Consider the following 27,488-nt stretch of genomic DNA (forward strand, 5'->3'; position numbering starts at 1 on the left):
TTCCTAATGAAAAAAGATTTTGTGATGTTGTTAAAGAGGAGATTTTGGTTCACTTTCTCACTGACACTGAGATGTGAGGATTGATGACTGCGTTCATGTAATATCAGGTTACAGCCCGGAGATGGTTTGTTAGCTTAGCTCAATAACTGGAAGCAGGCAGCCAAAGACTAGAAGTAATAAAATGTGCTTTGTTCAAAATCATAGAAGTTTGTGTTGGACTGAGTCATAATACAAACATTACATTGGTCTGATGTGTCAGCGACAAGAAAGAACAAAAAAATATTGCTCACTAGAAAATACAATGTTAAACAATGTATATCATAACACCTTATATTTGCCTTTTTCCACTTTTTTTTAAGCTTCAGTTTTTCTCTCCATGTCTCTGTCACCTCCTTCCCCTCAGGGTTACCTGCCAGCCAATGCAGAGAGGCGAGAAAGCGTCCTTCAGAGGAAGAGGCAGGAATATTTCGGCTTCATCCAGCAATACTACGACTCACGCAATGACGAGCACCATCAGGACACTTACAGACAGGTATACGTGCTCATGAACTGAAGCCCGCACACAAACACAGGAACAATTTACTGTACCTATTGTGTATGTAATGATTTCCTTTACCACATTGTCTGAATCCTTGAAGGACAGAGTGAGAGACAACAAAAGGCTTCATTTCCATTTACTAAAACTTTCACTAATGTATTCCCTCAACTGAAACCAAGGACAAAAAGATGTTTGTGTGTGTAGGATTTGTCCTTTCAGACAGGATTACTGAAACCAGTTGTATATGGCGAAAAAGAAGTACTTTTCCATGTCTCTGTCCCTTCCTGGTCCTCCCTCATGTAGTCCCTGGAGTATTGTTTGTGTGTGGACATGGAGGAAGTGTGGTCCAGCAGCTAGCGCCGAGCTTCAATGAACTTTGACTTTGAAAATCATATTTGGTCTCACTGTCCTTCTGTCTGTTTACATCCCTCTCTCTCTCTCTCTTCCCTCACATACTCTTCGTTTACACATTCAACTACTTCCCTTTCATTTCAGCTTGATAAGAAACATCAAAGTGGACTGTCGATAGCAAAACCACACTCTTCTCATATTCTGTCCAATATCCTCATTGATGTCTTCTGCACTGTGCCAGGAAGCTGCTATACTTCATCATTATTTGGATCGCATCTTGAAGCCTCACATTCTGCCAAATTTGGCTCCTTCGAACACTGTTTGTGTTTCTCTGTGTGTGTCGTTATGTGTGTGTTCATATTTGGCACATTAATTGACAGCACATGGGAGTGGGATTATATGTATTTAGTGTATATTTAAGTCATTGTGTTCACATGCATGCACCTACGTGTCTTGTGTTTGTTTGAGTTCCTATGGGATGTTTCATCCGTCAGTCTTAATCTCTCCATCTGTCTGAATAGTTTGTGTCTGTTATACATATCTATTATTAACCTCTGTGTGTGTGTGTGTGTGTGTGTGTGTGTGTGTGTGTGTGTGTGTGTGTGTGTGTGTGTGTGTGTGTGTGCGTGCGTGCGTGCAATTGCATATGGTCGTATGGACTATGATAGCGGTCCCACTTTGTACTGTAAGACTTTTGAAGTACCACTAGTTTCATTTACCCTGTGGAAGAACTTGTTAAAAACAGTCAAGCTTTGTGAGCTTTTTGTTTGACAAAAACAGGAGTTTTGTGTTTGTAGTTGGGCTTTAATCAGTGAACATCAGGGGATACTGAAACCAAACACTCTCTACAGCAGAGTCTTGGTGTACTTGGTATCAACGTTTGCCTACGCACACATGCAGCAGTAAAAGAGCAACACTGGCACTCCGTTGCCTCCCACCTGTAAACCTATTTCCATGTCTCTTTCAAGCAGTCTCTAATTTACTTTGTAACTCTTTGCCGCGTCCAGTTTTAAACGGGGCGGGTGGGACTCAATCGTACATTGCAGCAGACCAGTGCAATGAACTGAAGGCTGCATAAAAGACGGACGTTGAGTCCCAGTCGGATCAGCAGAACAAGTATTACAGAATCATTTTATACAATATTAATATCAAATACATCAAGGGCAGGACTTTTACATTCTCTCTCTAAAGGTAAATTCTTTTATTTTTCATTCTTCTCCTAATTCAGGGCATCTCAGTACTATTGTCAGGGAAATTCCACTATCTGTACTCCAACACTCTTATCTTGGTCATTATGAAGATTAGACATACAGGCTTTATCTTTTTGTGGTTCAAAACATTCTATCAAGATTTTCCATCATTTGATGTGATAATACTCACAGAATTTTTTTTTTTGTGTTAGATTTATATCAAAGGAATTAGACGCGTTTGATCAAATTGAGATATGTCGAGCATTAAATGTCAGCAGTAGAGATTTTTTACATACTTGTGTAGGGGAGCACTACTAAAAACATGGTCGTGGGATATGACTTGGCATGGCTGTATTCACTGTTGTCATTGACTCATTGGCCCACAGGAGATAACATAGAAAAGAAAATACTTTATTTTGTGTTTGTTTTACAAAGTGGGAGGTAATGTAAGAACTATGGAGATGATACACAAACTTTCAGTGCTTGTATCATCAGAAAGGTTAGATTTTGCATTTTATTGTGGAGCCATCAGGACTTAGTGACTTATGCAACAAAGAAACACACGCAGTGGCAGGACTGTATGCAAATTGTAAGTGTGATTATAATTCAATGGAAATTTCAATGATTTTTTTCTCACCAACACATCACACAGACCAACAACTAGCTTTGCTCAAAAGGTCAAGTCATGTCGTTTGGTTTGCTATCCAAACCACCTGACTGTCATGACAATATCAACCAAGACAGGACCTGAAGGTTTAATGGGTCCGTCAAGCAAGTACCAAATTTGCTGTTGAGGTTCCATGACCGTAATCTGGTCAAACACATTTAAATGTTACAAAAATAAATACTTGTGAGATCCTTGGATTTCCAAAAGGAGCTCATTGAACTGGACAATACAGTTTAAAGTGCGAATAGGGAACTAAAGCGGTCGTCCATATGAGTGTAAATGTATCTAACATTTTCTCTCCCATGTTGCTGTCAGATCCACATAGATATTCCTAGGATGAGTCCCGAGTCTTTGGTGCTGCAGCCAAAGGTGACAGAGGTAAGGTGGACAGGACTGTTAATGCAGCTCAATCCCAGGTTCTGTCAGTAACAAGCCACACAATCTCACAAACAGTCCAGTGCAATCTGGACTGTTTCAGCTGGCTCAGCTCCCGCCGCTGTCCTGCATCCGTCTGGCTCCCTTCTGATGAATCTGTCTGCCTGTCATATTGTTCATCTGCTGGGTAGACTCTCTGAAATGGTGTAAATGTGGTCCCACAGACACACACATTCAGGACCACCATTGCTATCCATTTCAGACCACCAAAACCCCCCGTCTGCCTTCAATCAAGGATACCGATCCACTAACTGTTGCTCTCTCTGTCTGATCCGTGCTAACCTGCCCGTTGCTTCAGTGTTTGTCTTTTTTCTCTCTTTTTCTCTCTCCAGATTCACATTGACATACCGAGAACTAATCCTCTTATTCCTCTCTTTCAACAAGCTTCTGTCCAAGAGGTGAGAGCCCCCCTGCTGCACGCACACCATCTCACCCAGGAGGGTTTTCCCCCTCTGCTTTAAGGCAGATCTGGGCGGTAACCACTAGCATGTATTGACATTGTGTGGGATGAAAGTCAGAGAAGTTTAAAGAATAACAATCTGATATAGAATGATAAGTAAAGAACATTCTTGGCATGACAAGTACTCATCGACACTGTGAGCAATTTTACTTCTCCATCTGTTTAAAATGAGAAGTGGGAAAACCCTCGCTGCTGAACATTGCATAGTCCTGCGTGGGTGAACAAAAACACACAAAAAAACCCTATGGAAGCACAAACTAAGAACGCACAGAGGAGAAATGAATCACATGTGCCCTCATGCATGAGATCAAACACACATAAAGGTCCACTTAGCATGGTTTGCGCTCACAAAAGCTTCTTAGCTGTACTCTGTTCGCGCTACTGAACAAAGCTGAGCTTGTTACAGTGGGGTGCAGTGTTGTAGAGGACATAGAAACTAATTATCCTAAAAACCTTTTAGGCATTATCTTTGATAAAATAATAACTATCAGTGGTAATTAGGACCCATTATAAAAACATATGGCAAGCCTCACATTAGTGGACCAAGACACTGAATCCTTTATTAAGTTGGAAAGTGTTACTTAAATACTAAAATGTAAATATGGTACAGCTCCCTTTTGTTTTCTGCTGCAGTGCAAGAATAAACATGTTTTTTAGTGGTTGGCTCAGCTCAACAGGCCTGTGGGACTATTTACACAGGTTCCCAACACAACTTAAAATTAAGTTAATCCCATTTATTTTTTCCGGGTTAAGTTGATTTTAATATTGCAGTGCCTCTGGGAGGTCCTGTCATGCAGAGAACCAGTGAAAGTGAAAACCCAGTTGGGAAAATACCATCATAACTTCCTGGCTAATGAAGTGACTGGGGCTCTGGACCCCCGTGTGTATGCTCTACAAACAGGTGTGAGCATGTGGCCTGATATATGCATGCACCCTTAAAGACAAGTAAAGACACACACTAGGAGGAATGTACATTTGTATATACCTACACATGTGTTGACCCTTCACAACCTGGAGTCACAGAATAGAACAACAAAGCAGCATGAAAACAACATGGAATTGGAGGCACTGCAGAACAAAATAGTGAACATGATAATCAACAACAATAACACTTTGAAAAAAGGGTTCAGCCGTGATCATTTCATATCCTCAAACTAATTGGATGCCAGAGTAATGACATCAGAACAGAGATGAGAATGATTAGAGGGTAGGAGGGTGTCACCATTTCCAACTGCAGATAACAGGATACATTGGTGATGCCCCTCAGTTGAAGGTTGCACTACTGAATACTTAAAGTTTTTAGAAGAGGATTGTCTATGAGCAGCTGAGGTTTTGGGGAATACTTGAAGGTACATGATCAGGTACACGGGGCAAAAAAATGTATGTTTTAAAGATATTCAGTTTTAGTTTTGAGGCACCCAGTTACTTATCTTGGGTAACTTGCGTGGGTTGGTTGAATCTGACAGGTCCCTGGGTCTAACAGAAAATAGAGCTGTGTATCATCTGTGTAACAGTTACAAAATACAACCAAATTTTGGATCGATTTCCCAAGGGGAACATACATACAGTAATGACAATACAATCGGTCCAATAATTGACCCCTGAGGCACCTCACAGGTCAGAAGGACACATTCAATACTGAGACAAAGCTTTCTGTTGGAAAGAAACAGAGGCAAACTGAATAAATGCAACTCCAGGAATCACATTTTCTTGTCTGTCATATAGATTAGCACGGTATGTAGAGTCAAAATTGCACTTAATTCACTAAAATGACAAATTTACCAAGGTGTTATCACATGTGAGTGTAATTTCTCTGAGGAGCGCATCAATACACAAATTTTTACTCATGTATGAGCACATTAATACACGTTCCCCTCGGCATCATACAGGACACAACTAAACACAATTTAAACATATAGCATATGCCTCCTGTTACCTTCTTTTCCATCTTGTCCTCCATGAGCCCGTGTCTCCTTCCCTTGCATCCCCAGTCATCACCTCTCCCCTTGTCACATGTAAAGTGAAAGTCACCCGCATGCATTGAAATATTCCACCCACATGCTCCTCATATATTTTTGTATGCAGCAGACTCCAAAGGCCCTTTTTATATGGTTATGCTTGCTGTGGTGCCACCTGAAAATCACCTCTGCTTCATTTCATTTAGTTGTTTGTTTCTGTGCCCCCCATCCATCGCCCCTCCTGAGACCCTGTGAGATTAATTCGAGATGGAAGGTAGTCAACAGTCTGTTCCATTTTAGGGAGAAAGGGATATTGAAGCAATTCAGCAGTGATTTCCTAAGTGGCATCTAACTGTTGGAGTGTTTCTTGTTTTTAGAGAACAATACAGTCTTCACAAGATGCTGATGATCAGCAATTACAAGTTCCCAGTGTGAAACACTAGTGCTCACTTTAGCTTTGCAAAATTGTGATTGCTGACTTTAGAAACAGAATGTTTTAGTAGACCTCATGTTTCTCTCTGTTTTTCAATTTCACGTGTTTCTTTTTAGATGAAAAGCCCTTAAAGAGTGAATGCATGGCCTTGAGTGTCTGGTTGTTTTACTTTTAGCCTATCATCTTTTGACAGTGGAGTTGACTTTAGACCTGCAGACCTACTTGTAGTCCTTTTGTCTGTGAGATAAGTGCAAGTTGTTTGGCTGGACATTGTGTTCTATCACTTTGCTTCCTTTCTCATGAGATTATTATTGTTACAGATTTAATGGGACAGAGTCAAAATGTTAGGACAGAGGAGTTGTGGGAAAGCCGATTACTTGTCCTGGAGATGCATTACATGATGAGAAGAATATATTAATGTGAGATTAACATATTTGATAGAAGTCTAGTCTAGTTTACTGGCTTTTGAGGACAAAAATGAACTCTGGTTAAAGCTTAAGACCGAATTAGTGAGGTAGAAAATGTGTGTTTTTTTTGTCTTTCACATGGAAATGTTGTCTCACACGCACATTTGCTCGTAGTGAAGTTGGTGTGGACAGTGATGATGCTTGAAGCTCTCCTGTGGGGAGGCGCTAATGTGAAATATGTGTGCCAGCTTTTGAGAAAACAAAGTGCCATCACCGGCTCCCCCTGCTAGCACCAGCACCTTTGATGGATGGGGCTTTGATAAAGAACGAGGAGGTGCAAGGTGTTGAGGGAAAACAAGAGAGAATTACATCTTCTCCCTGACTGTCTAAACAGTGATTGAATTAATTTAAATATAAAAATGAGGGTTTTTACATCCACAAGCTACCTCAGCCATTTTTTACCCATAAAAGAATGAGCTATGAGGTTAATTAAGAAAGTAACAGGAACATGACATGCCCCCCCCCCCCCCCCCCACACACACACACACCTAAAAAAAAAAAAAAAAGTGCTTGGTGACTTTGGTACATAAAAGTGTGTATTTTTTGTTAGAATCCCATTTGAGAACCAAAAAAATAAGCTGAACATCAAGGTTCCTCTAATTCACTCGGGCTGACAGCATTAAAGAGACACCCATAACAAAGATGGAAGTGTGTGCCTGGCACAAAAAAAAAAAAAAAAAAAAAATCAAGAAATAGGGAGAGACAGAATGGTGATGGAGGAGACAAGCTCAGAGGGGATGAGACAGAAGAGAGACCAGCACCAAAGTATGGACCAGTGTTCAAAGTCAGCTGTTTTTTTTTGATGCACAAGTGCAGCTGAGAAATTGATATGTGAGAGGGTGCTCCACGCTGACAATAAATACCAGTATAAAGGTGAGACTATTCAAATATCAGACAGCTGTGGTGGAATAGAAAATACAGGGCCCCCCCCCCCCCCCACACACACACACACACACACACACACACTAAAAAAACCTTTTGAGTAGAGATTGAAACAAGAATCTTGACTTGTAATTAATGGAACATTTATCTTGCGTAATTTAGATGAATCTTATTGGTAGTTGTCGAAAGTACATTTTTGAAGGACTCAGAATAAGCTAGCTTTTCTTTGCTCGTCTTCACTGGTGTATTGCATTGCTCGGCACGCACCGCCACCACCCACTATAGATTAGTGCAAGTGTGTCCTTGTGTTGCCCCCCCATACAAGAAAAACAGGGCTAGTTTGCAAGAACATCACTCCTCAGCACTTTTGATTTTCAAAAACTCCACAGGGTATATTAAACATTCGTCAAATACAAACAAAACTGATGAGGTTAAACAAAATCTTTGATGGGCTTATGTAGAGGGATGATTAAGAAATGTCACTTTAATAGCAGTTTAAGTTTAAAAAAATACATACATATGCAGTTTTCCAGCCAGACTCCCACAGTGAACGAGATTAATTCTACTGCTTTCCTCTTCACAAGCTTGGCATGCCTCAAATTGTTCTGATTTCGAGCACTGCTTCCCACACATCACTCTCAAAATTTACACTTTTATCATCGAAACCCAAAATTCTAACCAGATGTTTTGGCTTGTTGATTGACAGAAAAATTGAACAGATTATACAAGTTAAAATGTTTGATTCATCTTATTGTTGATTTGGCATATATATATGACGTGTTTGTAAACGTGTTCAATCAATAAGCTCATGTACTGACACGTTGTCTTTGTGTGTTAGATTTTTGAGCGGATCCTCTTTATCTGGGCGATCCGCCACCCAGCAAGCGGCTACGTGCAAGGCATCAATGACCTGGTCACGCCATTCTTTGTCGTCTACGTCTTTGAGTACATCGGTGAGTAACATTTCTCTTTTTTTACTTTTAAACAGCTTAGAAATTTTGTATTACACGCTATTGATGTGTCGTCTTTTTGCCTGTTCCTCCACTGCAAGTGCCGTTCTCCATATTTCAAAGTGACACCTTTTGGTAGCTGGCAAGACTCCGGGTTCATTTGTCAGTTCATCAGTAGGTCTCAGGAATTAATTCCAGGACTCTTAAGACAGCCTTTCTTTTTGAACTTCCTCCCAATGTGTCCCCTCTTTCCCCCTTTTTTTCTTTGCACCATTTCTCACTTCACATTCAAGTCTACTTCCTGTCTCAATTTGCATTTTAAGAAAAAATTCACCACTGGAAAGATAATCTTTTTTTTTTTTTTTTCCCCTTCTAAAACTTGTCTCAATGGTTGTGAAAGGCAGTAGTTTTTAAAATTGGTGTTACATGACATGAAGCAAAACTAGAAAAAAGTGGGCTCCAGTATTCATTTTCCCTCAAATTATAGAAAACCAGCAACAACCAGGAAGTTTGTTGCCTTAGAAATTGATGCATATCCATGACCCTGTAGCTGAAAGGATCAAAAGAAAGGGCACAAGAACACTGCTTAAAATCTCTCCTAAAAACCCCTCAGAACACACGGCTCAGATACTCAGAGGCTGTGCTGCAGGTAGAAAGAGCTCCTCTGCTTGGCAAAGATGAGCTGCATTTACACCTGATGCATTTTTAGCGACGTTGACCTTATTGTGCATTCTCGCAGATGTTGCGTAGATAAATTCCACGTTTGATTATCGGAAAACTGTCTGCATCTGTAGGATGCAAGTTATTATGTGAGAAACTCGCGACCATTCTTGTCGTCGTCATCCTCCGCTTATCTGGGTTCGGGTTTCAGGGCAGCAGCCTCAGCAAGAAAACCCAGACCGCCCTCTCAAAATCCACGTGCTCTCAAAGCAAACCCCCATGCCCCCTCCAACACCCTAGCGAGGGTAAAGAGCTGATCCATGGTTCCACGGTCAGAACAAAAACCACATTGCTCCTCCTTGATCTGCGGTTCAGCTATCGACCTGACCCTCCTCTCCAGTACCCTGGCGTAGACCTTCCTTCCTGTGATCCCCTGATAGTTGGACACACCCTCTGATCCCTTTTCTTCAAGATGGGGACCACTACCCTGGTCTGCCACTCCAAAGGCACTGCCCCGATGTCCATGCAGTGTTGCAGAAACGTGTCAACCAAGACAGCCCTACAACATCCAGAGCCTTGAGATACCCAGGCCAGATCTCATCCACCCCCAGAGCTCTGCTGACGCAGAGTTGTTTCACTGCCTTGGCGACTTCTTCCCCGGAGATTAGACAACCCCCCCCAAGTCCTCCCCTGCGTCTGTTTCCTCCATGGAATACGTGTTGGTGGGATTGAGGAAGTTCCTCAAAGTATTCCTTCCACCGTCCGACTATCCCCCCAGTTGATGTCAGCAGCCTCCCACCCCCACTGTAGACAGTGTGAGCAAAGTGCCCCCCCAGGCAATGGACAGTTGCAGAACCTTTTCGGAGCTGATCGATAGTCATTCTTCATGGCCTCACCAAACTCCTTTCACGCCTGAGTTTGTGCCTCAGCGACTGCAATGGCTGCACACGGCTTGGTCCAACCACACCCTCTAGGCCTCCCTCTTGGTCTGTGGGTCTCCAGAGGTGACTGGTACCGGCGGGCCAAGCTGTGTGCAGCTGTGGCAGTCGCTGAGCAGTCTTGTGTCACACGCAGACACACCAAGCCCTGAAGTGATCCCACCATCGACGGAGCCTCGTCAGTGATGACAATTTCCTGTGTTGGTTGTCAGTTTATCATCATATGAAAACAAAAGTGTTCCGCCGTGCCAGTTTTGAACCAACACTTTTCCTCGTGGACTTGTGATTAAGGACTCATTTCTTATCTTTGATAAGATTGCTGATAAGCTGAGTCACTGGGTTGTGCAGCACTATGGAGTAGGTTGGAAGTCAAGTTTATGGTATTTCATTTTGTGAGCAGTAGTTTTTGTGTGAGAGGTTCAAAGTTAATTTGGTGCGAAATATTCTTCAGTCAGTAGTACTTTATTGTTCCAAGGAATCGTAAACGTTGTCATTTTTCAGGCTCTTTTGGTGAGGAATCCCTCATGTCTTTTTCCCTGGTATTTCCTGTATTGCAAAACAATTTTTTTTCTATAGAATGAGGGAGGATACATTTTCAATTACATAGGTAGCATTTGCTGTCAACAGCTGGGGTCACTTTTTCACAGGAACTGAAGTGGCATTCTTCTCTTTATTTGTGTTTGATAACAGCTGTACTCACAAACAGTACATTGCAGTAAAAAGAGCTGCTGTGGATTATAACATCTAGCAGTAAGCTGTAGGAAGCAACCCTGTGCCCCCATGACACGTCTTTAAATGGCTTACAGCTCTGCTTTCCACATGCTTTTTTTTTTTTCTTCTTCCAAGCCCTCCTTTCAAAAATGTGAATGTGAGTGTCTTGCAGGCACCAACTTCTGTCGTAGAGACAGTCAGACCCACATGTTAAGTGCTGGTAAGCATGCAGAGGGTTGAAACCCCTGACTCCTAGTGAGTATGAGGATGTAACAATCTTCTCTTTCATTCAGGACAACTTTGCTTCGTTTAGCTTCTTTTAGTTTAATGCAGTTCAGCGCAGCAGCACCACAACTTCAACATAACTTAATAAGAAACAGTTTCAAAAAGAGGTGGCTGTAAACAGGTTCCTATGAACCTGGACTGGATTGGAGTGGTATTGCACTCTTGATAGAGCTGTACAATGGAATTCTTACTGGAAACCTGCTCTCACTTCACTAGCAGGCCTACCAATATAAACGATTGATCGACCTGTCATATGATGAATCCAAATGACCTTGACCATTTTTCAGACCTTGTTAACTGAAAGGTCATAGGAATATGTAACGTCATTGCCCTGACAAGCTACACAGATGGTCAGAGCCTGTTGCTTCATCACCCTGTTAGCTTGTTTTTGCTAGCATGGCATCCACAGTCATCTTGAGGAAACTGCTGGAGCGACAGGCAAGGGAAGGGGAAGCTTCGCGAACCATGTACATCAGGGAGGTTTCCATCTGAAATTAATGGAGGTACACGAGTATTCATGGACTGACAAGACACTCGACACTCCAGTCTCAGGTGAAACTGGGTGAGGATCACTTCATACCTCGTCGTCCTCCGCCCATCCGGGTTCATGTAGCAGCAGCCTCAGCAAGGAAACCCTGACCGTCCTCTCCCCAGCCACTTCCACCAGCTCTTCTGGGGGAATCCCGAGGTGTTCCCAGGCCAGCCGAGAGATATAATCCCCCCAGCGCATCCTGGGTCGACCCCAAGGCCTCCTCCTGGTTGGGCATGCCCGAAAAACCTCCCAAGGGAGGCGTCCAGGAGGCATCCTCACCAGATGCCCAAACCATCTCAACTGACTCCTCTCGACATGGAGGAGCAGCGGCTCTACTCTGAGTTCCTCCCGAATGTCCGAGCTTCTCACCCTGTCTCTCAGGGAAGGAGGAAACTCATTTTGGCCGCTTGTATTTGCGATCTCGTTCTTTCGGTCATTACGCTGAGCTCATGAACATAGATGAGGGTTGGAACGTAGGTTGACTGGTAAATCAAGAGCTTCGCCTCTTGGCTTTGCTCCCTCTTCACCACAATGGACCGGTTTAGCAGCCGCTTCATTGCGGACGCTACCCCAATCCGCCTGGATGGAGCGAGAGATTGGGCAATATATTGGCTAACAAAAAAAGTGGTTGTGACTGGCCTAACCTCCACTTAATCAAAACTTTGTCTAAACTTTTTGGACCCTCCTTGGGACTTTCAAACTGTCCTAGAATTCAGAGGCAGACCTCAAATTTAGCCAGCCACAGACTTTACACTTGGCCATAATGTGAAATCTGGAAATGGAATCAATTTTACCATAAAACAGTTGAATCCAAAACCAGTATATCTTACTGCAGGGCTCTCCTATGAGATTGCATTATTTTCTTTGGTGATTGGCAACAATGGCTTATATTAGATCCAGAATGGCTGTGAGATTTTCACTGACAGAACAAATTCAAATGACACAAAAATAGAATAAGTTAAAGAGAAAAAATAAGACTTTGACTTCAAAATAGATTTGCTCCATTTCTTAATGAAACATTTTGTTCATAGAGCTGTTGTGGCGAGGAAGCATTGATTGACTCTTTTCATGTTCCAATACGCGCCCTCCTTACTTGTTTTTTTATATTCATTCAGCCTCTCCTGTCCTTTACTTTTTCCACTCTTTTCCTTCATCATGTTCTCCTGTGTCTTGTCTCGTTTGCCTTTGCTGTAATTCTTTCATTTTCTCCTTCTTTCTGTCTTCATCCCTACCTCTCTGAGTTTGTTTCTCGTATCCCTTTGCCTTTCTCTGTGGGCGAGTCAGACTTTTGTCAGATCTTCAAAGCATCACCCTGTTCTTTGTTCTCCTGCATCTCCATGCACTGATGAGCCTTGAATAACATACAGAGCCAACAAACCTTCTATCGTGCCTGGCTGGCATCCTACATGACGGGTTGATGCTCTCTGTTGTTGTTGTTGTTAGGTGCTCTTGTTTTCTGACGCAGGGAGAGAGAGAGAGAGAGAGAGAGACGCTGCAGGATGAGCTTTGGCTCTGTCATGTGGTGGGCCCGGTTCTGGGCTTTTGTGGAAGTGTAGGTAGTGTGAGATAGACTCTCATGGTTTAGTGCCCTGTTGCACGCTCTGGCTCTCTTTTCCTCTCCCCTTATCCAATGTTATTTCTTCTGATACAATGCTCTCACCCATCACTTCTCTTTCTTCCCAGCCTGTAATTACGCTCATCAATGCATCCTGAATGTAGAAAGCCATAAAGGTTTCTTCTAGATAACATTATTACCTCAGATGAGGAGGTCAGGTTATCGCTGCCGTTGGTTTGTCTGTTAGCAGGATAAGCATCGAGGATGGATTTGGATTTAATTTGGTAGGATGATAGAACTTAGAGTTGAGGAACTATGGCTTTGATTTTGGAATTCATCTGGAACCCGATTATATGGACTTAATTGATTAATTTTGATGAATTCATTTTAGAAAAAAAAAGATGTGTTTAAAAAAAAAAAAACAATGCAATTAAATGTTTTCATGCATGGATATAGCTTGTAAGTGGAGAGCTTTGAATAACCAGCGGAGGGCAGGAGTGTGTTGGTATTAAAGAAAAAGTTACTTTTTCAAATAACCAGTGCTGACATCTGTTTTTCAGTATCTACAGATCATAAAAAATTGCTTTATTCTGATACTATCTACATCAGGACATACTGTCTGTCTGATAAAATCAGTTGTGAAATATTGGCATATTAGCAAAAGAAGAAATCATCCATTGCTGACTGCCCCTTTAACACATAAAACCCAGGACAAATTTCCAAATAAAGATTGAGACTTCCAAAACCTGTGAGCACGTTTTGGGGTTCAGACAAAATTGCCAGAAATCAGAACCCAACCGCAGTTGAAGGAAATACTACTTTTAAGTTCTGTAAAAGTGTAGACACGTAGAAGCATACGGCTTTGTGCACGCTGAAGGGTCTAAAATTAGCGCCCATCAAAGGCCAGACTTCCATGGATTCCATTTTCCAGCCTTACTTGCCAAATTGGCAAATGTCATGTAGAACAGAATTACGCTCCTCTCTATTGCTTTTTGGTGTCAGTGCTCGGACCTGCTGGTTATGTTCTGCTTCAGTAGTATTGGATGTCTGTGCTATACTGAATGTGAATTTAAAAAAAAAAAAAAAAATTTTTTTAAAGCTTTGTGCCAAAAGTGCATGTGTGCCTTTTAGTTATGTGTGACAGCCAGTGTGTGAGGATACGGGCCAGTCTGACGATTGACTGGTTGGAAACCTCGTTGTCCGGTACTTCAGTGATTGAACAAGTCTTTCCTATCTGTTCTCTCCTCCTTTTGGGGTTGTTTGCCACGTCTTCATGCAAGTCTGCAAACAGCAGTTAGTTTCTATGTCATGCACGTCAGCAGAGAGCATGGTTGCTCACAGGCGTGACAGCAGGTTAACAAGTGATGGACTTCATCTGTGTTAGCTTCTCGCTTTTTCATCACTTTGCCTTCAAGCAGCAGCAGCAGGAGGCAGTATATGTTTGTCCCATTCTTGTGAATGCAATGTCTCAGGAACACTTAAAGGGAGTTATTCTGTTTCAAATTTGTCACGCATCTTTACTTTGACTGAAGGATCAACTGATAAAATTTTGGTGAACCACGGTAAAAGTCGCTGTGACAAAACATACTTTGGGTCGTAATTTAAGAAATCCCTCAGCAAATTTGAAAAATTCATACACAGCAAATACCAAGAAATCACAGAGTGAAAACTGAAGTAAAAAAAGATTTTAAAGTCTATTATACATGCAGCATAGTTATGAATCTGCACTAACGGGGGTGGTAGCTGCCACTGATTGGTATATAAACAGGAAGTGGTAGTTCTTTGTTTTCTTTTAACTTGTTTGCTTTCATTCTCCTTGTCTCATAACAGGTGTAGTCTTGGCGCCAGAGTTTTTTTTCAGCCGCCATACTCTCCAAGAACCTTTTGATGATGCAGGTTCTGATTGTTAGATTATTGATTCCTACCTGATGCTATTGTAGGAAAACCACCACTACTACGGGTATCCATCTGGACTCTTGAGCAATCTAGCAGTCTTCACTCTTGTCAAAGTGGAAATTGATTTGGAGGGTCTTTCATTCTCACTTTACTTTTGTCCTTCTCCTAACTTCCACAGTGTAGTGCCTCTCTCATTAGTCGACAATAACAGTCATATAATTAAGGCCAAGATGGGCTGTGACAGGCCATGGAGCAAGACCAGCTCTCCTTTAATGTGGAGTGGACATTGATCCGCCACTGGATCTATAATGTAATCTGCATGCTGGTGTCAAAGTATGGATCCACACTGAAGAAAGACAGCTGGTTAGGTAGACAGGGATAGAGTTGAGGATGTGGAGTACGGGGGGGGGGGGTATAGATTGAAGGCTTGAAAGAAGGAAACAGATGATTGAAAGATGCTCACAACTGCGAAAGAGACAAAATCTCAGAAAATAACAGGCCTCTTAGTCTCTTTTTGCAGGGTTGGGAGTAAGAAAAGTGAGGGCATGGAGAATGACAGGAAGGAACAAACAACAGAGCAGGAAAACAACAACAACCAAAAAAAGAAAGAAATGAACTGACTTTGAAAATGCCCACATGCTGTCAGGAAGAGCAGAGCCAGGCAGTTCTTCCTCCTATCAGCCAAGAGATTAACAGCCTGGTGTACAATATCACCAATCCCACTTCGAAGCTGTACTTGTCATGGCAGGCAGAAAGTGGCTGCAGCAGCTCCTCTGTTGTAGGATTTTTATAGAAAAGTTGATAATTAGCTCTGTACTGAAAACAAAGTTTGTGTCCATGAGAACACAGTGTGTAGAGTTTGTTTCACCAACCCAAAAAGTGACCGTGTTCTACATTTCTGTTGGGATTAAATTTCTTAATGCCATTTTCGATGATTGAATCAGGCATGATTAAAAGTAATTACACCGGTGTTAGCTGAAAGCTCATTTACACCTGCTGTCCCTGGGCATGCAGACAAAAACACATAACATCAACTACAATTTCTCTAAAACAACAGCATATAAAAACAGTCCAGTCATGTGGACATAAGCCACACGGACAGAAAGATCCATAAATCTGAACATATAAAACAGCACCATAAAAACAGTCGGTATGAGAGTAGATATGTGTGATACACCTGTGAAAGGAAATCAATGAAGATTCCAATTTTGCACAGAATTTATGCAAAATTTGACCTTTGTTTTAAACAGCAAAACTCCTGCTCAAAGCTTTCTGAGTCTCTCATGTCTGTTGTTATTGAGTTCCACTCCTTCACCGTTGTAATCAAAATGGGCATTTTTCTGGGAGACGGGGCTGTAAGATTGCGAATAATTTAAATGTTAGACAAGCATCTGAGTAAAACTGGAATTCATCAAAGTTGGAAAAAAAAAATTCTTTGTGAATTAAAGCTACTCTTGACCTCTGTCACCATTGAAATGCAATGGTAGGAGCAACAGAGATATTTTTGGCTGTTGTAGAAGTCAGGTCAAGTTGGTTTTATTTGTATAGAGCCATCTCTCTCTCTCTCTCTCTCTCTCTCTCTCTCTCTCTCTCTCTCTCTCTCCATATATATATATACATATATATATGTATGTATATATATATATGTATGTATATATATGTATATATATATGTATATATACACAAGAATATGTATTTATATATGTATATATATATGTGTATATATGTATGTGTGTATATATATATATACACATACATACATATATATACATACACACACACACACACACACACACACACACACACACACACACACACACACACACATATATATATATATATATATATATATATACAAGAAAAGTGGTCCAAGAATATACCCTTGGAGGACCCCAGTAGTACAGCTTCTGAATATGCTGATTGAAGTCGGTCTCTTTATTTTTAGATAAAATAATAGAAATAAATCATAATGGTAATGATAATGACACATGATAACAATCGTCCTAAAACAATACCAAATAAATCCATCCTTGAAAAAAAGGGCTTAATTGACAAATATTAATTCTAATATGCAACCATAACAATATCCTGACTACTTATTGTGGTACACATGGTGGGGTCTGGCCCAAGTATACATACCGTAAATTCTGGACTATAAGCCGCGACTTTTTTCGACGCTTCATGCCCCGCGGCTTATACTCCGGTGCGTCTTATACGAGGATTTTACCTTCACCCTGGGGTGTGGCGGGCAGCGGCAGCGGGCAGTAATTCCCTATTGTTCCTGATGGTAGCTCCAAGTACCGTACTTAGGGAAATTCCTAGCCAAATGTTATGGTAATTTCTCTAAGTATTGTACTTGGAGCGTCCAGTCCATGCCGCGGTGCAGTGTAAAAAGAGCATCACATGATATTTTCAGTCATTTGTACTCACCCTCAAGATGGAGAGCAGAAGAAGGAATGCTTATGATGCAGCTTTCAAGGTAAAGGCAATCAATCTTGCGGTTAAAGATGGAAATAGAGCTGCAGCACGTAAGTTTGGCATAAACGAATCGATGGTGAGACGCTGGAGGCGGCAACATGACGAACTGACCCAATGCAAAAAGACGACAAAAGCTTTCAGAGGTCATAATAGCAGATGGCCCGGACTTGAAAACGCTCTGGAAGACTGGGTCAACACGCAGAGAACGGGCGGCCGAGGTGTTTCCGCCGTGCACCGCGGCTTATTTACCGGTGCGGCTTATACGTGTACAAAGTTGATTTTTTTCCCTAAAATAAGCATCTGTGGCTTACATAACGGTGCGCTCTATCGTCCGGAATTTACGGTACATTTACTGTAAGACCATTATATGTAAATGAAATACAAACTAAGGCCACTTATTGTAAAAAATGATCTCTTATCCTGCCAAGTTCAAGATTCTTCCCATCCACCTCCCAGCTCTGAACTGCTCATGACAAGAGGGAGCCTCGAACTTTTTCCATCCTCCCAACATACACTGTTCACACCCACCATACGATATCGAAGAGGAACAGTTAATCTGAATTTGGTCTGATGCCATCCCACCGCTGTTCCCTCAGACAGTTTCTTATTGTTCTTACTGCCATTTTAAAGTGATATAGACCCTAAAAGCTGTTCTGATATTTTCATATTAATAGCACATCAAATGGGTCATGTGATTGGTTTGCCATGCAGTGATGGATCCACAGAAAATGAAAAACCAAGGTTCTGCCGTACCCCTGAGCTTCCAAGCATCTTACCAGTTTTGTTTTTTGTTTTTTGTGCCTCTTTTTTACTGTATTGATTCACCCTCACCAGCATCATTTTCAGCAGCAGCAGGCAGCTTGTTTTCAGTGAACAAAATCCTACCACACACTACCCAGCAAACAACAACTGATAGATACATCAGCAACTACCAGGTGAACTTGGTAGTGCCGAATGTCTCCCCCAGGAATGGCAGAGAGCAAAACAGCAGCAAGAGGAGGCTGAATATTCGACCCACATTCAAAAGTAATTAGACATCTTTGCGCTTGTATTAGACAATACATGTTTGATATAAATCAATGTCCTGCAATGTAAAGTTTGCTTTCTCCTGAATTCATAGTGACACAGTGTGCGCAGGGTTAGTTTAACACCATTTTCACCTCATTAAATATAACAAATCAGTGTATCAGCTTTCTTATTATTAGCTTCTGACAGCTAATTTCACCCACTGAAATGACAAACAGCAGATCTAATCGGTTCATCAATAACATTAATTCTGTTCATTTCCCAGAAGTCAAAATGAAACATAGCATTGATTGGTAAACTTGTTACGCATGTGTATACGGGAGTGTAGATGCCAAGAGCACTCGGTTATGTCTTCTTAACAAAAATAAGAACAGAAGTTGAGTTTTTTTTTTTTTTTTTTTTATCCGAGACAAAAGTTCTTGTACTTTGTCATGCTTTTTTAAAAATCATGATCTACTTCCTCCTATTTTGTTGACTTATATGGTCGTCCTTGTAGAAATGCAATAATGTGCTTTTGAGTGGGGCCCTTGAGGTAGAAAGGATGAGGACAAGCCTAAAATGTTCTAGGTTACGTATATTTTAAAATTTATATTCATTCCAGGGTGAAAAAAAAAAAGTGGAGCCTCTTTATCAAATGGAACTGGTGAATTACTCAACAAGGGGGACTGGAATACTGTCGACATTTATGCAACCAACCCACATCACTCATCGAGGTGCAAACAGAGGTAATGGGACAAACAAGGTGCCCAGGCAACCACAGCCATCAGTAAATTTAAACAGATCTTGGAGATGTGCCCTTGTGGTTATTTGGGAAGATGTGGGGTGGGGGGGCATCATTAAGAGCAACTAGATGTCCAGATTGCAGTTGAAGGTTGCTTGAATGAATCTTTAAGCAACCACAAAAACTCTCCAGACACGCAGGTTTTTTCTCAAGAAGCTACTTCAAGCTTTGATAAATGCAGAGGAATGTGTACTTCACTTTTGTGCTTAAGTGTTTGGTTTTGCACGGCAACTGGTGTCTGCCTAGGGCACATTTGCAAATTATACACGCAGTTTTTGGTCAGACTAAAGCATAGAAGAACTTTCTGCCGTGTCTTTTTTTTCTTTGCCATTCTAAACGGTAAAGTTTTTAAAAGTCGTGGCATAAGCTGAGAAAGGAAGGCAACATGCCTTTGTTTTCCAAACCTCACTTGCATTTGTGGCACCTCATTTCTGACCACGGTGACAGGGACGAGTACTTGAATACATCTCTCATCAGTTTCATCCTTTAACATGAGAAAAATAATCTCCTGGCTTCTTCATAATGTTTCACACTGGAAAAAAAAAACTTCTGTTCTTATTTGCGCACTTACTGGAGACAAAACGCCTTCTTGATAAACATTCATTCGCCTGTTCAATAAAAGTGCATCCTTATCAGGGTCGTGCAGTTTTGAAAGGCCCGTATGGCCTCTTCTTTTTCAAACAATCTCCTCATTTACTTAACATTCTCTCATTCAGAGAGTCTCAAGGTTTATAAATTGAAAGCATGTCATCTTTAGACGAGAAAGTTCGTAATTGATGGATGGATAAATTACTGTAGTCGTAGAAGGCCGGTCTTTCTGTGCATTCCTCATCTTTTGCTGCTGCAGCTTTTACAGTATGTTAATATCATGCCACTTGATCCAGACTCGAATTCTAGGAATGACTCAAATGAATACACTTTGAATTCAAATGTTTTATTGTGTTCCAATTTATGTAACTAGAGGGCAATCAGAGAGTGTTATGCGACCTTCCTGCCCCCAAAGTTAATGGGCTCTTCCTTCGCCCATGTTACACTCCTCCGCCAAATTTGGTGACACTTGGCCTCACAATATTTGCATAATCCTGCTAACAAACGACACTGAAAATATTACCTCCTTGGTACACGTAATAAGGTTCTTGATTTGAAGCGAGCATAATTCTGTCACCGCCACTAAAAAAAGTCTGCAGACGCTCTACATTCTGCACTGCAATTCTACTCCGAGTCCTGATTCTGACTAATATAATGGCCAAGCACATGCCTGTGTACATTTAAAGCCTATTTATGTAACCACTGTCTCTACTAAATCATCTGACTTATTTTCCACAAGCTCCAATGCTTTCCTGATATATCACATCTGTGTGAGTTTGATAATTACATTGACCTTTGACCACCAGAATCTTTTCATTTTATTCTTGGGTTTAAGTGGAGTCTCAGGATGACTGGCAAATTTTAGAAATTTCCTCAAGGTGCTCCTGAGATATCTTGTTAGCGTCAGCGTGTTACCTTTGACCCTTTGGTCACCAAAATCCACTCAGTTCATCCTCATGTCCTAGTGGATGTTTTTGCTGAATTTGAAGAATTCCTCTCAAGGCGATATCTTGTTAACAAGAATGGGACAGAGAGACGCCCTGAAAGCATAGTATCTCCAGCTGTCTGCTGTTAACGCTGCAGAAGCATAAAGAAATATGGCGTGCTGATAAATAATATGAAGTTTAATTGGCGAGTGTAACTCCTGAAATGATCCGCGAGCTGGATGTGTCTCTTGGGAAGGTTCTTCCCTGCCTCGCTCTCTTTGGAGCTGTAGAGAGTATTTTAACGCAAAGTTTGATTTCATCTCATCATCAGGTTTCTTAACATTAATTAGCGACACTGGCCCTAATTGGTAAGAATGTTCCACTAGGGCACAGCTAACGCGTACATCCTCTGAAACCTCGCTGTTTCACCTAAATAACAGATTGTAACACTAATTCTCTTCCCCTAATGCAGTAAAATGCTCTGGTTGCTGTGATTGAGGGAAGCGCTGCAACTCTATTAGGTAGAGATCGACATACAGTAGCAGAGAGAACATATACCCAGATTAACCCCATCCTGACTGCATCTAGTGCCTCCGTGTGTGTTTAATTTGTGTCTACACTGTCCTTGCTTATGATTTATTCCACATAAGTCCGCCACCATGAGGTAACACTGTACATCATGTCAGTTGCAGCACATGAATCATGATTGACAGCCCTATGCTGCTAATGCACCACAAGTAGGATATTAAAGAACCCAACCCACGTTTACGGAAGCATATTTTCTACCCCGCCTCAGAAGTGTGTGAGGAAGCACTGCCGGCTGTGTCTTTGAGAAAGTCAGTGTACAGGAGGGACCACTTGTACATCATGCACACGAGCAGAGCCCCTGCATTGTCACTGTGTGTGCAGAGAAGTGTGTGCATGTGTGTGTGGTCGTGGTGCGTAGAGGATCAGCATTGCAGATAGACTTTCTCACAGCACCCAGGGACAAACCTGGGAAGGTGGAAACATATCATCAGTCAGCTGTGATGAAATGCCTGCAGGAGTATAAAACTACACACAAGCACTTGAGCTAATCCAACATATACAGAACACAGGCTTGAAGCTGAGATCCTATATATAAACAAAGGTTCAGTGTGAATGATGCTGAAATGTTAGTTTTCATTACATTTCTGTCAAACTCCGCCTGAACCACAAGGTGAGATACATCCTCTTATAAGCCACAATTCTCTTTTCTTGTGAAAATGTCTTCTTTTATTTTTCTCTTGTCCACATTTCTGTCTTGTCTCCTCTGGTCTGTTACTTACCCACTGGCTTGGAGCTTCACCCATAACATGGCGTGACCTGTCATGCTGGACTTCGTCAGGCTCGTCTGTATTTCAATTGCACCCACACATCAGGGGACTCAACCTCCAAAATATGATTTGCTGATTGACTGTACATGTGTTGTCATACATAACACGTGACCGATAGGAGCAGCAGAGCGGGAAAAAAAAAATTCCATTGAGAAAAGCCCCCTTTCGCATTCTTTGTTCTTCTACCGAATAACTCTCCAGTTTTCATAGAACTGATGCTGTGAAAGCATCTTTGCTAATCTCCATCAAAGCTTTTTTTAACAAACAATGGCTTCTCTCTGTTGCACAGCTACATCCTTCCCTTAATTCCTGAAAGGATGCTAGTTGGTCTGATTCAGACACAGACTTGCAGACTTGAAGCCTTCCAAGATGGTATCTGGTTAGCTCCCTCGTAAGGTTAACCTCTCACATATAAAAAGGAAACTGTATTTTTTTTCAACCACTCGATCTAAAACTTAAGAGAGCCAAATCCCCCGACCGCTGGAGATGATGCAACAAAGGGTTTGGGTTATCATCAACATACAAAATTGTAAATACAATCTGCAGAATTTGCCAGGTCTTTGAAATATAACTTGATACAGAGTAGCCTGAGTGGAACCACTGACTACAGTTACACCCCCCCCCCCCAACCTAATGTATGTTAGGTGGCTGAGAATCGCAGGATAAGCAGCAAAAGAAGGCAAGACTAACCTATTTGTTGCCTCCCTCCCTCCCTCCTCTTGAAGCTGAAGTATTTATGTCGTGCCAAAACCTCAATATTATTTAAAGTCTAGCTGTGGTGGTAATGCTGGAGCGCTCTCCAGTGGACACAGTTTGCAAAACCTTGTGAATACCGTCCATACCGTTGGTGGGAATTCATAATGAGCCAAAGCATTACATTTCAAATATAACTGGAGTATTAAAAGTAGTAAAAAGTCTGCCGAGCACAGGTCCACTACTGTTCGTACCCAACTGTTGTGGACCTCATTTTTTAGTATTAGGGATTGCAGTTGGACTCAAGGCTGAGTTGATAACAAATCTGAATGTACAGTGCTTTAACTTGACAGTCACTGAATTTTATGCCTTTTTCAAATGAACTGTCTGTAAAATGACCCTCCGTCCCTGCTTCCTCTCCATCATCCTATCTCACTGCTTCCCTCTCTTTTTATCCATTTGCTTGTTTATCTGTCAAGAGACTGAGCAATCTGTTGAGTGGATCTCGGCCAGCAGGCAGTTAACTAATATCGGCTCCTTTCTCCCCATGGTCTGACGACTGTTGGTCGAGCCTTCTATATTCAGAGTCGCCCTCTGATTAACGGCTGTTATTACCTCTAATGAGTTGCTTAGTGATTGCCCAAGCTCTGCTGCTGACACCCAACAGGAGCACTGTGTTTTCTACCTAGTTCTTTATCTGCTTTTGCTTTCTCTAATTTCTCCTGCTTTAATCATTCAGTGAGTTTATTGACTCAGCGTAGGCATTATTTTCTCCCGGTCTCTCACAGTTTGAGGTTTGTTCTTCAGTTTTCTCTGACATTATCTCTCTGTGTTGCTCTCCTGGCTTGAGCTGTGTCTTGGTCTCCCCACTCTGCTATTTGGTTTCAAACACAATCACCATGTTTCTGAGGTTAAGTAATAGCATTGGGACCAGCAGAAATTGAATCAGCCATATTGTCGTGACCCTCTGTCCCTGCCTGTCTCAACCTTTCATTGTATCAATGTCTCTCTTTCATTCCTCTGAAATATCTTCTTTACTGACAGACTTTTGATGGTTGTTCTTTTCCATTCAATTTCTACCTTTTTCATGAAAGGGTTTTCAGTAACTATTTCTATTTGGATTTCAGGTTGTGTAGCATCGTGTGGCTTTGTTCCACCTGGACTCTTATTTCTGAGGAAACATGGTACTAAAACCGACTTTTCATGCAGAGATTCATGACTGATTTCACCGTGTCCATCTCACATCATCCATGCTTTACATTCTGACTGTGCTTCTCTTTGCTTTTACTGAGAGGAGAATTTATACCAGGCCGCAGTTGAACCACACGCTGAACCCACTGGCGAGGCCAGGATGAATGTCAAGTTGTCAGTGGTCATGTTTTGTTTCTAAACATGTGTGACCGATAATAGGACACAGCCGTGGTTATTGTTTTTTTGTCATGTGACAAATGTGGGATTGCAAAACTGATGGAATGGAAATCTTACCATTTGTTTGAATAAGGTATATAACATTTAGTAGTTTTAGAGGTCCTGTGTGTATTACACAGTAACAGTTGCTCTGACTATGATTGACAGATTAATATTTGAATTATATCCACTTTTTGATGCAGATATTGTATGCAGGCTTGTGCGCCCTCTGTTCTCTAGAGGTTATTCCAGCATGCTGGTAAACTTTCTTCCTAAGTAATATTTAAGATCGTTCACAGCATTGACAACTTCCACCTGCGGAGGAGGCCAGGCAGCAGGTACATCCCGCCAGCTTTAACCGTGCTTCTTTGGACTCTTGATGGGCCTGCTTGCTACAATGCAGGTACTTTGATTTGAACCTGGCGTAGCAGGAGATAGCGACAGATATGACGTTTTTTTTTGTGACAGAAATCAAAGATGTTTCCTCACATCGCTTCTGAAATGACGAGCGGTCATGACTGTGTCATTACTGTGATTTCGTTGCCAAACCTTTGCAACTTGGCATGCAGGCGACTGTAGGTTCTCTCACAGGCTTGGATGAAGCTAGAAAATGTAATGTGCAACTTCACTCTTCGACATCAGCAGATTTTATTGGCCGGTCCTGTAATTGTTTTGTGAACGGTACATGTTGTGTCCTGTGTTCCGTGTAGTCTCAGAGGCCATTGTCAGTTGTTGTAAATGGGATCTATAAAGCTGAAAATCAATAGCTGGCCTTTTATCTGCAACCAGCCATTCTTATAACCCAGTATTACCAGAGATCCTCTCATCTCTCTTGATAAAAAGCAATAGAGCTCAGAAATTATCCAGAGAAATAGTTCTGTCAAAAAATGATTTATCTGCTATGAATAATCGTAGGGGTTATTGAATATTTTTAGATTAAGTTAATTACTTGACTATAAAAAGCCATACATTGAAGCTCTCCTCATGAGGAGCTTCAGATCTCTCGGAGTCTCTATTTCTCGTTCTCTCTGTCAGCCCTGTGATTGGGGGAAAAAAGAATCCGTTTTATCATTCTGTCACCAGCGAGATGCATTCTGCTTGACCTGATGCAATTGGAGGCAATTGAAACGGTCGTCTTACCGCACAGCTGTGATGGTGGCATGTGGTGTTTTGGGTTACATCATATATTTAGGCACAGGCATGCATGTACACACACACTCACACATAAAGATGTGGACGTAAACACAAACAGATTCAAAGAAACTGTACGACCCAATAAAAAGAAAAGGAAAACAAAAACAGGCTCCCTCACACACATTTACGGAGTGTCTTCTGAGATGTCTGCTGCTCTTCATAATGTCTGCTTCGTACTGTAATGTTTTATCCCGACTGAGTCTGCAGTTACACACACTAATGACTTAATGGACGGATCTTTCTCTTCCATCTCAGGAAACTTTTCTTCAGCTCCCAAATGTGTCCTGTGCATTAAGTAGGCAGATATGCTCAGACTGGGTCAAACATCTTAATATATTAAACAGTTGGTTTTTTTTTTTTTAAATGTATTTACAAAGAAGCAGACTCTTATGAATTTTTCTCTTGAACCTTTTGACTCATCAAACTAATTTTAAGACAGAAAAGCTGTATGTGATATATAATCTCACAATAACAACAAACAACAAAATATCAGGTCACTGCATGACTTGAAGTGAGCGCTGAAAAGCACTGTCGGTCAAGGAAGTGGTAATTTCTAAACAAAGAAAGTTCAGACTCATTAGAAATATTAAGAGCATTTGGAGTAACAAGCACCAGAGAAGCAACCAGCTTCATATCAACACAACCACCAAAAGATAATAATATGATATAAAATGGTTGCAATAAATTGGAACTGTGAATTTTTTTACAAGCACAACATTAAAACGATGCACAGAACATTTAATTGTGGTTAGTGAAGGACTAGAGATCACCGGAAGTTAACTGCATCCAAGCCTATTTTCACTGACGGGCTTTGCTATATTTTTTGTAACATAATAGAGATTTCCTGTATCCTGCTCGGATGAGAATACATTTTATTTCGGATCAGTCTGTACATCTTTTACTCTTTTGGCTTTCTCACTGGGTGATCTGTTCCGTGGCCAAGCACATTTGTCTCCCCAAGTTTAGTTTGCTTGACAAGTGTGATTACCTTGCACAGCGGCGTGGCAAGGTGGGAAGAGACAGGCCCAAGCTTTTTGCCTGCTATTTGCTCGCCTTGCATTAAAGCAAGTGGCAAACCTAAAGTTTGGACTGCACCTCTCACTCCAGTGTGTAGCAGAGTGTACAACAGAGCCTGATGTAGGGGTGAATTTTCAATCCCATACCATCCCACGCTCACACAAGATCACTCCCATCCCACTCCTGTGATGAAACATAATCCGGACTGGCAGGAGTCCAGACCAAATATCAGAGTTGTACAGCTCAGTGATGTTGTAAGCGTGCTCAGGCCTGGAGCCGTGTGAGCCCAGGAAGAGTAAGGAGGAGGGACAATCAGGCTTCAGCACAGTGCATGGCAACCACGCCAAGTATGAAAACATCCTTGAAAATGTTGTAAAAATTTTTTTAAAAATGCATCGAACACTGGCCAACATAGCATCACAAAGCCAAAAGTGGTGAATTTACTTTCATAAAAAACAAACAAACAAACAAAGAACCCAAGATATTCTCATATTAACTGGGAAATAACCTCCTTCAGATTAAACTTCATGAATATTAGTATTTGCAGATTGATAGATTATTTCAAAATCCAAGAGAAACTCATGTAAATGCTGAAACCTATTTTTTTTGGGCCAGATTTCACTATTATTAGTATATTTATTCTGTTGTTTTCCTATTCTGTGCATGAATTGGTGCTACACAACTAAATTAGCCTTTTGCCATCCTCCCCTATGCACACAACTCATCCCAGGCTTTGGTCAGGTTCTCTGGCATTTGCACAACGGTACAATGGAGCTGATGTTGCCAGCTGCCACGTGTTGAATCATCATGTACTGTAGATGTGCCACTGGGCCAATACAAGAGGAAGGGAGGGCTTTTAATGTGGCTGGATATATTTGCTGCAGTTAATGTGATGCGGTGGCCTTACTCAACATTAAACACTCACAGCTTTCTCATACAAGAATCCATTTTACCCCAGGGTAAGTGATCATTATGTGTCTGCGCATAGGCAGATATGATATTAATAGCTGTATTCCATTTGATGTCAAGGACTTACATTATCTTGCCAATAGCTGTAGGGCCTGCTGCTTGATGTATGGACACACAGCTTATAGAGCACATAGTGTGAGTTGGGA

General features: G+C 41.5%; 1 protein-coding gene across 4 annotated transcripts in view; it reads left to right on the top strand.

Moving 5' to 3' along the window:
* The window catches only part of tbc1d22a (TBC1 domain family, member 22a), a 136,024-nt gene that overhangs the window by 37,214 nt on the left and 71,322 nt on the right, over positions 1 to 27,488 (top strand). For 2 of the 4 annotated variants that reach the window (XM_086201147.1, XM_086201148.1), the window contains 4 exons: positions 404 to 532; positions 3,062 to 3,124; positions 3,514 to 3,579; positions 8,220 to 8,334. In XM_086201147.1, the coding sequence (XP_086057273.1) occupies positions 404 to 532; positions 3,062 to 3,124; positions 3,514 to 3,579; positions 8,220 to 8,334 (373 nt within the window). The remainder of the gene's footprint in view (positions 1 to 403; positions 533 to 3,061; positions 3,125 to 3,513; positions 3,580 to 8,219; positions 8,335 to 27,488) is intronic. The other 2 variants (XM_086201150.1, XM_086201149.1) reach the window with 2 other exon arrangements.

The sequence above is a fragment of the Aulostomus chinensis genome, chromosome 4 (genome assembly GCF_037954235.1).
Source record: "Aulostomus chinensis isolate RoL2024-O1b breed Wild chromosome 4, RoL_Achi_v1.0, whole genome shotgun sequence".
Taxonomy (NCBI): Eukaryota; Metazoa; Chordata; class Actinopteri; order Syngnathiformes; family Aulostomidae; genus Aulostomus; species Aulostomus chinensis.